The sequence below is a fragment of the Phascolarctos cinereus genome, unplaced genomic scaffold, assembly GCF_003287225.1.
Source record: "Phascolarctos cinereus isolate Bilbo 61053 unplaced genomic scaffold, phaCin_HiC Scaffold_726;HRSCAF=1367, whole genome shotgun sequence".
Lineage (NCBI taxonomy): Eukaryota > Metazoa > Chordata > Mammalia > Diprotodontia > Phascolarctidae > Phascolarctos > Phascolarctos cinereus.
Genome location: NW_027556098.1, coordinates 25475291 through 25490980, shown reverse-complemented (window position 1 = coordinate 25490980; position 15690 = coordinate 25475291). Strand labels below are relative to the sequence as shown.

Genomic DNA, 15690 nt, shown 5'->3' with positions numbered 1-15690 from the left:
TATGATTTAATTTGCAAAGCTAGCCTTTGCATATCAAATCAGATTAATATACTCCTCAGAGATAAGAGACAAGGAGTGATTTACAGAGATGGATTTTATAACAAAAAAGAAAATTTCTTTTTAGATGACAGAAACTTATTTTGAACATAATTCATATGGACAAGGCAGGTCACCTGACCAGTTAGCTTCTTTCAGATTTTCTCAATCCTGTGCCAGAAGTCCTTTCCTCCAGGAAAGGTTACCTTTCATAACCAGAAAGTGTCCTGGGAAATAGGAACTTGTGGTCAGTGGTTAGCAGTCACTACCCACCCCCACCCTCCCATCTACCTTAGCAGAGTCCATTACTCAACTTATACTCAAGCTGAAGAAAAAAGGGAGGCTCATCCATTAAGACTAGAAAAAATAATTTGACCTCTGGCTAACTTTTCTCCAAATGCCAGAAAGGGGAATTTAGCCTCTGGTCAATCCTTCTTTCTACTAGAAAGGGAACTTAGACTTTTGAAAAAAATTATAATCTTATCATTATTTTATTCTTCTAATTATCTGCTACTAAATGATAAAGTCTTTTCAATCTATCATTTCACTAAATTTATAGGTAACCTAGACTTGAGACTATTTATGTTAGTCTCACCTAGTTTAGGAGTAGCTCTTCCTGAAGAAGGGAGCTTAATTTTATAATCAAACTAAAAATAAATAAAAGTAATCAAAAAGAACTGATTTATTTTTCACATGGACATATATTGCTGTGGAAAGAAAATATACTTTATTGTATTTTAGAATATAAGTTGATAAAAGGTTTTATTCCATACATTTTTGCAAGCCAAGCATCAGTTGACACGTAGTGAAAAGGATTTTTAGGGGGACAAGCAGTTCAAAATTCCTTTTAAGTCTTATAGTAACTATAACAATACCTGCTTTTCTTTTTTACAAAGAAAACATCAATCTATCTTAAATATTGACCAACAATTACTAGTAGTACGTATTTCAAATAACAGTAATAGACATTAGAAAAAAATTAATGTTTTTTCAAAAAGTAAATTACAAAAACTACTCATAATGAGTACATACTGAGGGCAGTTAGGTAGCCTAGTGGATGCAGGGTCAGGCCTAGAGACAGGAAGATCTGAATTCAAATGTGGCTTCAGACACTTGCTAGCTGTGTGACCCTGGACAAGTCATTTACCCTTGTTTGCCTCAGTTTCCTTACCTGTAGAATGACCTAGAGAAGGAAATGGCAACCCATTCTAGTATTATTGCCAAGAAACCTCCAAATGGGAACAAGAAGAGTCAGACACAACTAGAAATTATTGAGCAGTGACACTCATAATGGGAGAAGAGATGCTTACTTTACCTTTTTTAGATTTCTTAAGTTGCCTAAGGCAGAAAACAGCTAAAGAAGTAGTGGAAGACTAACAAAAGGATTTGAAGGCAACTAATGTTTTCTAATATTTCAATTATAATCTGCCTCTCCCCCCACTCTGTGTGCTTCTATTGCACATTGGTAATGTATGGCTTAAGGGGAAGACGAATCAAAAATGTCCTAAGATTAATACAAGCTCTTAGGACTCTTTGAGTCAATTAAGAACCTGATATGGTTCTTAATTAGAACTCATACCCCACAACTGCATCCTTGAATATAGATGATCAGTTAAATTTTGGTACATAATGACAAAATAGTTGGTTTCTTTTCAAAAAAAAATATTTACTTCCATCTTTCTCTATCTGAGGGCTTAAGGATACTTTGTACACTGAATATTTCACAAGGCATTCATTCATTTCATAAGGCATTCTTGTTTTGTAACACAATATATTATAACATTGAAAACAGGTTTATAGTCACTGAATTAATATGAGGTTTTTTTTAATGATAGGACATTCATTTTTTTTAAATTTTCTAAATAGCAGTTGTTTAAATTGATCTTTCCCTTCCACTATCCCCCATAAGCAATTTCAGAAAACAAAAAGCAAATTCCTCAATATATAGGTACATAATACTACAAAACAAATTCTCACATTAGCCATGTTTGAAAATGTATGTCTCTATCTACCTTTTAAGTTCATCACTTCTGTGCAAAGAGGCCAGGGGCATATTACGTCTTCATTCTTACAGACTCATAATTTACTATACTTTATCAATAGGACACGCTCTTAGTTTACAGTCTTTGGCTACCAAGAAAAAAAATGCTATAAATATTTTCTCTCCCTTTCAGTATCAGAATTCTGAGTCTTAAGTATAATGGGCCATGGTAGGGCCCTCTTTTAAGGCCCTTTAGTGATGAGGATGGGATCTGGACCCCAAAAAGGAAAAACCCTAGACTTTCCCACATGGGCAAATCTCTGACCTGAGCCTATAATCCTATCAACTGGCCTTTCTTTATCTCCCAATCTCCCAATTCTCTTACCTAGCCCTCCATTGTCTATTACCTCCAGTTGGCCCCAGGCCAGTTCCCACCCTTAATCCTATCTAGACTCCATTCTCCCTTGGCCACATGGTCCAGGTCCCAGGCATTCTGTACCCCCCAGACTACTTGGCCACTACTGAATCCCTCCCACAGTTATTCTGTATATAAAGTCCATCTTGTCTCCATTAAGGGGCTCAGATTCTCAAAATCTAGCCAATAGCTCAGTAATGTTCAGACTCCGTAAGAGTCTGCCCAATATGATGATGTTCAAATAAACCTCGTCTTTGGCTGAAAGAAGGCGTGGGGTCTCATTCATTCAGGCAGGACCCGTGTGTGGTTATTTTGGGGTCCCAGCACCCCTAAACATCAACATTAGGACCTCAGCTTGGAGACTCCCTCTTGTTGCCAGGCTCTCTCTGCTGCAAGGCTCCACCTAAGGTTCTTCCCCTGCTGGTTCTGGGGTCAAGGATTGCTTTTGTTGTCAGGACTAATTCACCTGGATTTCGCCAAAGGCCTTTTTCAGGCAGCTTAGTGTTGGCCACTGGTGCCCCATTCAGTCCTTCCCTATACGTTTTGAGACTTCTTTTTCTTCTAGGCCAGTGTTGGCTTGGTGCCTTGTTGGATCTAATCCAATCTCAGACTATGTTTGGGAGTTATGTGCTGGACCTGCTGGGAATGCCCTAAGGATACTCTCTCCTAAAATGGGTTTAGGTAACAAGCTGCTAGCTGAGGGGAGGCTTGGGCCCCTGACCAGCTTGGCAGTGCTCAGCCAGAACACTCCAAAGTGTTCTCTAGTTGTGGGACAGCTGTGCCTGGGCAAGGAGGAGCTGGGATGCCTCCTCTCAACTCCACCATGGGTCCTGGGGCAGCTGCACTAAGCTTTTTCTGCCTTGGAGGCTTGTCTTTCCCAGAATTCTGGAGGACTCCAGTGGTCCCTCTGTCAAGTCCTGGGTTATACGTAAGAGCCTAGAGGTGATTCCGTTTATAACATAGTAGAGTGGTCCTTCTCTAAGCCTCAATGACATGTTTGGGGAGATCTGGGATATCCTGCATCCTAGCACCTCTATCTTCCATAATCTCCCATATAAGGCCTTTAAACATTTTTAGAAACTTTTTTCAGTTCTGTCAGCACAGCCTTTAAACATTTTTAGAAACTTTTTTCAGTTCTGTCAGCACAGCCTTGCATTCGTATTACATATGACATTCTTTTCTAAAAGTGGAAACAGGACATTCCTATAACAGTATAAATGCATCAAGTCTGTATCTGAAATTTTCATATGCTCCATAAATCATTATACCACTTAATGTATAATTAAACAATGTTTCTTAAAAACATATAATAATTGTTCAACTATTGAATCAAATGAATAATTCCAAAACTAACAGAGAGGAGGTTTTGAAACATGTTTAACTGCTGCCTCTTAATATGCATGGTTTCACATCCTCATGTTTTAGAAGAACAATGCTGAACACAAACTGAATTTGCCTCCATATAAAAATCAAGACAGGGTTTAAACAAGTAAGTAAGAAAAATTTTAAAACAGTAGCACAGTTCAACATTATAAGTTTCAGCAAGTTTACTATACCAATGAGAAGCCTTTTGGTTTTATTTCAAAGACTGTGTTTAATCATGCAGGACATTTTTATTTGCAAAGTTATTCCCATGTTAAGATACCACATTTTAGGTTATCATTTTGATATCTCCATTGAATGCTACTATAAATATATGTGAAACTTGTGCATTGAAATGTGGTGTGAATGTATGTGTATGTATAGAACATATTTATATACATGTACATCGATAACCACAGACTATAGATGTATAACTATAGATGTACTTGTATGTGTATATTCACACTAATAAACATGTATTCACATGCATGTGAATATACATGTCCATACCACATATACAACTGGGTACACATGTGTACTATTCATACTACAGTTTAATGAATAAATCTCTGATGCTAATTAAGATGGTATAATCTAGTGATTATGTACCTGGTATTTTATCTTAAATACCTCTGAAAGCCAAAGCTATTGTGTTTGTCATTTGTGGGCACTGGGAGAGGAGGAAAGAGAGCAAGAGAGAGACAAAGAAACCTAACTCCAAAAGGTATCACAAAAAAACCCTAGAAAATACAGTGACAGAAACACAATCATATGAATAGCCTGTAGCAACAGGGTTCAGATTTCCAGGGGGCAAATCATCAGATTAATTATTAGGTATTATATAAGCAATCTCAACATTACATTATATTCTAAATACTATTTCATGTCTCTATTTTTAAGTTATGATCTACCTGACCAATGGTTACTTTTTCTATGTAGAAGGAATTGCCCCTAAATTTACAAAATCAAGTAGTTTTTAAGTATAATATTTTAGAAGCTCAAAATTAAAATTCTCTATTCACTCTATCCCAGAGACATTAATTATTAGTAAATAATGAGCAAACAATATATTAATGGCAGGTAGTACCATAGTGTTTTAAAAGTTTGTGGAGCGCTTGACAGAGGTATTATTTAAGGAGACTAAATTCTCAAGGCTGAAAACCTTACTTTTTAATGAGAATATACTTTTTTCTTCCACAGTTTGACTCTAAATTTAAAAAGATTTTTATGGTGCTAAGATCTTCAATCCTCATACTCCATTGTATGATATTTTAAAATATTATCATAGGTTCAGATTAACTTAACACTAAGAAAACATACTTACCAACTTCAAAATTATAGCTTATGCATCTTTAATTCATAGCATTCAAAGCCTTCCTAAGGCATCTATGCAGTTTTATATTCCTATAGAACAAAAAAACTTTTCAAAAACAGTTTGTTCAAACACATTTGAAACATCACATTATATGTGTGTATGTATCCTTAGGCCACAAAATTTAACAAAATATTTTTCCAGCAATAAAATATAGCTGGATCACACTAGAGGAAAAGTTAATTCATAGGAAAATATACAAATAATTAAGCAAAATGAGGGTGAGAAAATACCACCCTCTCTGCTACCTCTATCTCTGTCATCTCTCTATATAATCTATCTATAAATGTGTGTGAATGTGTGTGTGTATCTGTGTATGTTTGCTTAACACTCCATATGTTCTAGGAACACAATTCTAGAATTTACATGGTGATACTGGCAAGACTCAAGGGTGATGGGGCACCTAACTTTCCAGTTATTGTCGAGTCCACCACTATTCTCCCAATCACCCAGGCTCACAATCTCAAAGACATCCTATACTCCCTTCCTCGCCCCACATATGCAATCTGCTCCCAAGTCCTATCTAGTCTACATTCACAACATCTCTCACACCCACTCCTTTCTCTCCTTTGACCTTGCTGCCACCCTGGTACAGGTGCTCATCTTCGCATAACTGGATTATGGCAGTAGCCTTGTTGTTATCTCCCTGCATTGTCTTTCCTTAATCTAGTGACCCATGGATTCAGCTGTCAAATTGATATTTCTACAGTGAAAGTCTATGTCACCCTTTCTCCATCTTCCGACCACTTTCAGCATTAAATATAAAATCTTCCGACTTTCAAAATCCTTCCTGAATTGGCCCCCTCCAGGCATTTTACTGGATATTCCTCATGCCTGGAATTCTCTCCCTCCTCATCACCTAAGAACATACAAGACATATACAAATAAGATGGAAAAGAATCCCAGAGGCAAAGGCACTAGTATCTGGGAAAGCCACAAAAGACCTCCCACAGAATGTGAGGCATTAACTGATATTTTGGTTCCATCATTCAATTTATTCCAGGTCAAGATGGGAGTTCATATGAAGTGATAAAAAGAGAGAGAGATAGAGAGACCAGAAAACAACCAAAAAATCACTGAACATGAGCAAATCCTCCATTACTGGTCCTTGTTTGTGAAGTAAGCTCAAGGCAGAGATGGCTTTCAATTCAACTCCTACTTCCTAGGCTAACCTCCTTGACGTCAACTCCATCAAGTTTAAATTAATTAATTTTCCACATCAGGGCATGTTTTAATGATAGATAAATGTACTGCCTGGCTATTTGTCACTTGAAAAATTACAGTTTCATTAATCTATAGACTTACATATTCCACACCAGACTTTCTATAGAATATAATTAGGTGCCAAACACAGCATCTGAGGAGAATATTCCTTTGATGAGCAGGACAACTTTTGAATAAATAAACAGAAGATATAACAGCTCTTCATTTCTTTCTTCCTCACTGCAGGTGGTTGAAATGTTTTTTTCTGATTTCTTGCTCAAATTAGTGTAGGTCTTTAAAAGCACTCTCTGAAGTGGTATTCACATGTTATCTTAATCCGATAGCAGAAACCAACTGAAAGAATGGGTAGAGTGTCCTAGAAAGTTTTTTACTTGTCCTGTCCCTGCTCCCCCCAGTCCAGACATGGCCTTACTATAGAAACACTCTTACACAGTTGTTACAGGTAGGTAGCTTCTAAAAAAACTGTAGGCAGAGTCATTATAGGCAATTCCTACATGGTACCAACTGTGCCCAAACTTCAGAGCAGCAGGTCAATTTGAATTCAAATGCTCCAGGCACCTTCAGAGAAAGCACACATGGCCTACTCTTCCCAGATGCCTTCTGTGATAGTTAGAGTACTCCACAGCTAACATATACAGAAAAAGAGCATTCATTCAGCTGTTCTTGACCACCACCATTATGCTACTTCTCCACAAGAATTCTCCTTTCCTCTTTCATCATCTTTTCTCATGTTTAAATTTATAGAATGGTAAGAGTCCAATCTCACATACAATGAAGGTGATGGATTCTATCTCTTCTCATCCACTCCAATGTGTTTTCCCTACTATCATTCTCAATTTCTCACTTATCTTAAATATCTAATTACTGGCTCTTTCTCTGATGCCCATAAAAATTCCCATGTTTCCCCCATCCTTAAAAGAAAAAAGAAAACCTTGCTTGATCTTGACATTACCTCTAGGTATTATCCTATGTCTTTCTTCCCTTTCATTGTTAAACTCTTTGAGAAAATTCCCTACACTCAGTGCCTTCACTTCCTCTCCTCTCACACAATTCTAAGCTTTCTGAAATCTGGTTTCCAATCTCATCTTTCTCCAAAGTTACCAATGATCTCTTAATTGTCAAATCTAATGACCTTTTCTAAGCCTTATCCTTCTTGGCCTCTCTGTAGCATCTGACACCATCCCTCACTTTCTCTTGCTTGATACTATCTCCCCTTTTTTTGTGATTTAGAATCTTATCAGAACCCTTTTCTGACTCTAAATTCACATCACATCTTCTAGGACTCTGTCCTGGGTCCTCTTCCCTTTTTCCTCTGTATTATCTCATTTGGGGTCTCATTAGCTCCCATTGGTTCAATTATCATTTCTATAGAGATGATTCCCAGACCTATATCAAGCCCTAGTCTCCTTTCTGGGTTTCATTTGCAGATTGCCAACTGCTTTTGGGATATCTTGAACTGAATATGCTGTAGCCAGCTCAAATATAACATGTCCAGAAGAGGACTCATTATCTTTCCTCCCAAATGTTCCTTTTTTCTGAATTTTCTATCACTGTTAAGGGTGATCACCTACCTTTACAATTTCAGTGTCATCTTTCCTACCTCACAGCCACTCTCTCCATTTATCCAATCTGTTGCCAAATCCTGTCATTTCCACTTTCACAACATCTCTCCATTTACACAGTTGCTACCTTTGTTCAGGCTCTGTGGAATACCTCCAGGATTAAACATAAAATGCTCTTTGGTATTTAAAGCCCTTTACAATCTGGCTTCTTCCTACATTTCCAGTCTTCTTCCACACAATCCTATCCATTAGCTCAATAATTCAGCTATAGTGGCATAATTGCTGTTCCATCTCCTAACCTTTACCCTGTCTGTTCCACAGCCCTGAAATGCTCTACTTCTTCTTTTCCACCTCAAAATTTGCCTGGCTTCCTTTAAGACTCAATCTCACTTTCTGCAGGAGACCTTTCCTACTCCCTTCCCAGATACTAGCACCTTCTGCTCTCAGATTGCTTTGTATATACTCATTTTGTGTGTACTTATTATATGTCTGCATGATAAGAATATAAGGTTCTTGGGGGTAGAAACTGTTTTTGCTCCAAAATTTGCCTTAGGCAGAAAAAGAGTAGATGGAGCCACTGTAATGGGATAGTATGCGATATAATGGGATGGACTGCATATAGTTAGCGTGTTGAAGCAGGAATCTAAGACTCATCTGTAAGAGTGGGAGTTGGAATAAGTATGCTCAGGGTTTGCTCAGAGGATGTCCTTTAAAGGAGGGAGGTAGCCAAGGACGCTAGTTAAAGACCAGCAGGTGGCAGCAGAGAGAGATGGGAATCAACACACCATACACCATTGCATGAGCTGCACCTCTACATATGACCCCTGAATATATAAATTTCCTCAGTGTGAAGATCTTCATGGGTGTGCACTGGATATATTTGTTCCATAATGTATGCCCTTATAAATTTGTACTTTATCACCTGTGTTCCTTAAATGTGTGGTACACAATATGATTCCCATGCCTATCTGTTCTTCTTACTGATGCTTTGTGAACTTGCAGGAGAATGTGCCCAAAGTTTATAAAGAAAATGTTCTATTGCCACTTTTCCTTCTATGCCTTTGCCTTGGCCTTACTGTATATTCTGGCTGGCTGGTAAAAGTAAAACACGTTGGTATGGCACTCAGCCATTATGGCTTTGAGTAGATGTGGATCCACAGAGTATCTTGAATCTAGGATAGCTTTTTTCCAACAGCCCCCCTGAACAAGGACATCACAATTCCAAAGTTACCTAAGGGTAAACTTTGGCCCGTTGGTAAGATGAGTTCCAGTGGGGAAGAAATAGCTGTATAACATCCTTCCCACTCTGAGAAAGGTAGAGAGACCCTACTTCTGGAGGCAAGGATGAAAGCCAAGTGGATAGCAACTTTAAATTTAGTCAGGTGAACAAACTCTAAGAAAGAAGAAAACAAGGAATAATTGGAGTAATCTCCAGTCCTATTTAACCCACTTAAAAGTCCAATAGAAATATCAGGAGAGTTCTAAAACAAGCAAAAAGAGCACAGCTAGCAGAAGATAGTGGAGTGACAGATATATCATCAGCAAAGAAGAAACTTTCAAGTGCTATAGGTATTTTCTCTGCATAGAGGGAAGATCGTATGCTGATGGGAAGTATTTAGAAGCATGAGAAGGTAGACAGAGGAGTGGTGGGAAGCGGGCCTAAGTGATGTTAAGCAAAACATTGTAAAGAGATAAGCATTAGTTGAGGTAGGGTTATGGAACAGCTGTGATTCAGACGTGTATTTCTTTCCAAGAGAAAATGGCCTGAAGGGGCATTGAGCATTCTGACGATGTTGAACAACATTCTATAATTGTAGCCTCTCTATATTTAGCTAGGTTGGTCCTCAAATGTAAAACACACAATCCCTCACAAGGTTTGTGTTCAAGACTTTTCCAGTTTGGCAGCATCTTTTGCCAACCTCACGCCCTTTTTGAACCAGAGCCTTAAAGAACCAAAGGTCACTTCCATGCAATGACGTGGTATCGAGGATTTCAGGAGAAGACAAATGCAGTAGAATCTTATTTTAGGGTTGCTCTTTTTACATAGATTAGTTAGAACACCAGCCAAATTATCTCCTCTGAAAAAAACATAATATATATTGGAGTCTAATAAAATATGGATGGATTGTAATGAGTGTTAGTTCACTCCCTTTTCTGCTAGCATTATAAAGGCACTAACTATAAATGTATTAGCCTAAAAAGTATTTATTTAGAACTTCCATCGTTCAAGCCACTGTACTGGGAACAATACAAAACTAAGTAAGACATGATCCCTTCCCTTTCACACCTAACAGTCTGAAAAAGGAATTTGCCATCTTACTGGATGCATTTTGCTCACCTGCAAATGAGGTGACTACATGATTGGCCACTTCCCAATGATTAGCCTTGTTGCTTGGTTGTTTTCTTTATGACCCCTTTGGGGTTTTCTTGGCTAAGATAGTAGAGTAATTAGCCAATTCTTTCTCCAGCTCATTTTATAGATGAGGAAACTGAGGCAAACAGGGTTAAATGACTCGCCTGGGGTCATACAGCTAATAGGTGTCTCAGACCAGATTTGAATTCAGGTCTTCCTGCCTCCGTCTATCCAATGTGCCACCTAGCTATCTTAGAAAAAATAGCTAATAAGCTTAATTTTTAAAACCCTGGGAATTCAAGTAGAAAATATAAAATACTTATTGCTCAGAATGTTGATAATAATAGCATCTTGGAGATGGGCCTAATCTTAAAATATATGCTCATTTAATGTTGAACCAGAATGGTTCAAAGCAATCTGGAAGCTGCATTAAATGAGAAGTCCAGTCCATGAGAAATGGATGATAGAGAGAATAATTATATGTCTTAATCAGTTTAGAAGTCCTTGAAAGCAATTGGATGAAGTGAAATGAGACCACATAGGAAATTCATTTGGATTGCTTGATAAGACTAGTCACACCCTTTGGGTTTTATATAAAATATCAAACCAATTTGGAAGGTAGATATTCAAGTGTCTGGTGGCAGATAGGAAGGAGTGGGAACCACAAGAGCTGAGACTGGCGACAGACAAAGGGGAAAATTAAAAGTAATACTGAGCTGTGCTGGAGAAGGGAGAGAATGAACCATCAGTCCTACAAGCATAGCAAAACAGAAGACTCAAAACTAGAGCCACTAAGTAGGGTGTACCTCTTTAAGGACTAAGGGAACTTCCAAGAAAAGGTCTGCTCTTTCCCCAACTCCCCTTCTCATGCCTATGTATTAACAGAAACTGTAACATAGTCTACTCATTTCTTTACCTAAACATTTCTAATAACCTGAATTTTGGCTCAACTATGAAGAGGCTAGGTGTTATCTAGAGATAAATTTAAGTTTAAATTAAATCCAAATCTCTATCTAAAGTTTAGGAACTTTAAATGTTAGTAATTTCCCTATCTTGGGAAATTGAGTTATTGGGATTGTACTCCTAACTTTCCATTTAGCATAAACTCCTTAAAGCTACTGAGTAGATAATCACTTGGGCCTAAGGGGCCAGAAGCTTTAGGATGAACTAATTATTGTAACTGGCTATGACTGATTACATGTCCAGAAACCAAGGAGGTAGGGAGGAAAGGGTGGGGGCCATAAGTGGCATTTTCTTCTGTTACACTTATAATTGTTCCCAAAATGACAAAATGTAAAAAAAAAAAAAAGGACATGGGGCAGGGAGAGGTGAGAAGGTAGAAAACCCATACAGATTCTGCTGTTTTCGCATTCTTACTTCAGTCTTTGCAGGGTAACTTAAAGCCCAGGTGATTTGCTGCCAGTCACATGTACAGCTGAATAGCAACCTGAAAGAGATCCTTAGACTGTATTCCTATGATTTTTTAAAATTTGCCTAACAAGAAACTACTCTTTTTGTTCATACATCATTATTAAGATTGCTGAATGCCCACTGTTGACAATAACAGTAGACGTAGCTCCTGACTTGAAGAAGCACGTATTCCAAAGTTCCAGCTTTTTTTTTTTAAATGAAATGCCCATGTTTAGTCTCATATGAAAAGAGTTTCTGTGACTTGTCCTTGTTTATGAAGTAGTCTAAGAGCTGGATTGGCTTTAGAATTCAGCTCTTACCTCTTAGGCTTTATCCACACAAGCCCTCTTGAAAATGTATCCCAAGATAACTTGAGCCTTTTCATCCTTTCCTACCACCATTGTCCTCTTCTTTCTCGTTTCTTACTTGAAATTTCCTCACCTGACTTGGTACAGCCACAGCAATGTACTAAGAAAGGTGAATGGATCCCAACATTCATTTCAGAAAGTGGTCAAATGCTAGGGCATGTAACCTAGTTTGCAGACTTCTTGTTATGCCTTAGCTGTCTATTTTCAACCCTTACCAGGGACATTCTGAGACTTTTTAATAACCTCAGAAAATAGGATGGTATCTTCTCCCTGCTACTGTTTCCAACCCCCTTCAGCAAAACGCAGACAGAAATATGAAAATTTTACAGTGTCTTTACTCAATTGTTTTGAGAATGTACAATTCAACCTAGTTTCCACCTACTGAATTTACAATCTCAATCATCTAAAAAACCTGATGGTCCTCAAACCCTAGAAGAACTTTCAGTACAAAAATCCCCTCCACTATCAACACAGAAATCAAGTACTTAGAACTTTACTCTCAAAGATAACACTCATGGTAACTCCCCCTCCCCTCATTTAACAAGTGAAAACACAGCAAAACAAAATCAAGGACCAGACACATCAAGGAACTGACTGTACTGAATGCTTTGTAAAGCAAAGCATATTACAAACACTGGAATGGTTTGTTTCAAAAAGGGGTTTGTTTGAGGGTTCTCTCTCATGAGGAAATGTTATATTTTTGCAAAGTCAGTCTTTCATTTCAATACAATGATTCAGTCAATTGTGTTAAGCTTCAAAAATTCCTTTTTTTGTTTGCCTGTCCCAATATGGGGACTTGAGGCTTTGTCCTATTTTGTTGTATTTTGCTGTATAGTCCCTAGTGTTATATTCAAAATCAGTGCAAGAATCACTTCACCACACAAGATCATTTTGGAGCTAGAATTGGCTTTAAAGAGTTTCTATGATTTGGAGCTCAAAGGGATGTTAGAGATTTTCTAGTCCAGCCCCAGCATTTTATAACTAAGGAAAGGAAGCTGAAAAAGGTGGTTTGGCCAAAGTCATAAAGCTATAGTCTCAGAGAGAGTGCTAGAACTCCTTTGCCCAACTCCCTTTCCAATATTCTTTCCCCTATACTCTGTTACTTCATCCTAGATATTTGAAAACCCTTTTACATATGTTTCTTTATTGGCCATTTGTATTGGTATTTATCTCTCTGCAAGTTAAATGAAAAGCATACATAGTACAAATGTAGAATTAGGAAAAAATATGATAAACATTTCAAATAAATTATTCTAAGTACTCTAAATAAAATAAATCTGTGGCTTAATAAGCACTCAGATTGAAATGTGCCTACGTTTATGAGTTGTAAAGCTTAGACATTAAGGATGATGAGTTGCTGTATGTACATGTGCAGAGATGCTGTAATTAAAACAAAAAATGAATGTAATTTAGTCTAAGACTTCTCACTGAATAGCTGTTAAATTCATGGCAGGCTTGTGAGTTTGGGAGGTCTTGGAACTAACCTTTTCCCTCATCTGTGTCCATAGCCAGCCAGTTGGCATAATAGATAGAGAACAGGACCTAGAATCAGGAAGATGGCCCGAGTTAGAATCCAGCCTCAGACACTTACTAGTTGTGAGACCCTGAACAAAGCATTTAACTTCTGTCTGCCTCAGTTTCTCCAGTGATAAAACAGGGACAATTTCTCTCCTAGGGTTGTTGTGAGTATAAAATGAGGTATTTATAGAGTGTTTTGCAAATTTTAAACCACTCTACAGATGGTAGCTATTATTATTGTTGCCATCAATTCCAGAAACCTACTAGGCTGATCCTGGCCCAGACCCCATCTCCTGTTTGTGCTCCATGCAGCTTCATAATACAACATACATGTTATCATTCATAACAAACTTAAGATCACTTAGGCAAATAGTGTCACTGCCTTGAGGCGGGACACAAGAGATTTGATTAGAGCTTAGATTATTTTCATTCAATCGTGGGTATTCCTGAAAGGCTTTCCCCTCGTCATCTTTGGCCTCCTTCTTGGCAAGTTGTTCTATAAACCCCTCTTCAACAACACATTCCCGCTCCAAATGTTCTACTTTAGCTGGGCTGGTCACGTTTTCAGTATCCTGGATCCACTCCTGTTCAAGTGAAATGTATAAATTAGAACTTCTCCACTAAAACACTTACCTGGCCTTGCATTCACCTTCTTTTGATGCAGATATCCCAAACTGAAATATCAGATGCTGCATCTGCTAGCATAATGCTCTAATGTCAATGTAAGCTAGCAAGACAAGGAGGAAATTCAACATCAAATGGGAGTGGAAATTCTTTTTTCCCCTCTAAAATATGGTTATAAGATCCATTAAATCTCTAGTCACTCATTTCTATGATTTTCTGTTAGGTATAAATTTGGAGAGAATGGAGCCATGTTGGAGATGGAGGACTGGAGATCAAATACTGAATATCAATCACTTACTACCTCTATGACCTTGGGTAAGTCATGTAATTTCTCTGGGACTGAGTTTCCTCATCTAGAAAGTAAGTAGAGAGATGATTTCTAAAGTCCCTCCCAGATCTAAGTCTTAGGCTCAGTAGAATTGCCAATGGAATTGTAAAACAAAACACATTGGACTATAAATTTAGAGGTGGAAGGGACATTTAAGGTCGTCTAACCTATCCCCCTCACTTTACAGAGGAGGAAACTGAGATCCAAAAAGACAAAGTGACTTGTCCAAGGTCACTCAAGTAATAAGGCAGCTAGGTAGCACAGTGAATACACAATGGACCTAAAAATAAGGAAGACCTCATCATCATAGCTAACATTTGCATAGTACTATGTACCAGGAACTGTTCTAAGCACTTCACAATTATTATCTCATTTGAGCCTCACAACAACCCTGTGAGGTATGTAATACTATTATCCCCATTTTACAGATGAAGAACTGAGGCGGGTAGAGGTTAAGTAATTTTACCAGGGTTACACAGCTAGAAGGTATCTGAGCTCTGTATTTGAACTTAGATCTTCCTGATTCTAGGTCCCATGTTCTGTCCACTGCAACATCCAGCTGCTTGAGTTCAAATGTAGTCTCAGACACTCTGTGACCCTGGACAAATCACCCAAGTGTTATCTGCCTCAGTTTCTTTTTCTGTAAAATGGAGAAAATGATGGCACCTAGCTCCCAGGGTTGTTGTGAGTATAAAAGGAGATGATATTTGTAAAGCGCTGTGCAAACCTTAAAGTACTTTATGAGTGTTAGCTATTGATAAACAACAAAACTGAGAGTCAGACCCAGTTTCCATGTCTTCAACTCAAGTATTGTTTTCATTCAAACTTGTGAACTGAGGGCCATTTTGGGGGGTTGTGGTAAGAGCAAGACAGAGGGAAGCTACTCAGCCAGGGTGAGTGTTTCTGGTAGGCTGGTGCCTTGCTCTTCAGCCTCTTCTGCCTCCTACCTCTTTCTGGCTATTTTGAGATTTCAAGAGGGATAGACCTGCTACTTGTCCTGCTCCTCTCCTCATCCTCTGTCCAGTTTCCTGCGATTGCCCCCAGATTTGTATTCAGGAATTTGGATTAGGGTAGTTGAGTAACTATATTTTGATTTGTACGGTAACTTTAAAAGAAAACTGGCTAAGGTATGCTTCA

General features: G+C 38.1%; 1 protein-coding gene across 1 annotated transcript in view; it reads right to left on the bottom strand.

Moving 5' to 3' along the window:
- Window positions 1-781: 781 nt before the first annotated feature.
- CRLF2 (cytokine receptor like factor 2) overlaps window positions 782-15690 on the bottom strand; it is a 46263-nt gene continuing 31354 nt past the window's right edge. Inside the window, exon 8 of the mRNA XM_020992775.2 lies at window positions 782-14185. Within this exon, the coding sequence (XP_020848434.2) occupies window positions 13916-14185 (270 nt within the window). The 3' untranslated portion in view covers window positions 782-13915. The remainder of the gene's footprint in view (window positions 14186-15690) is intronic.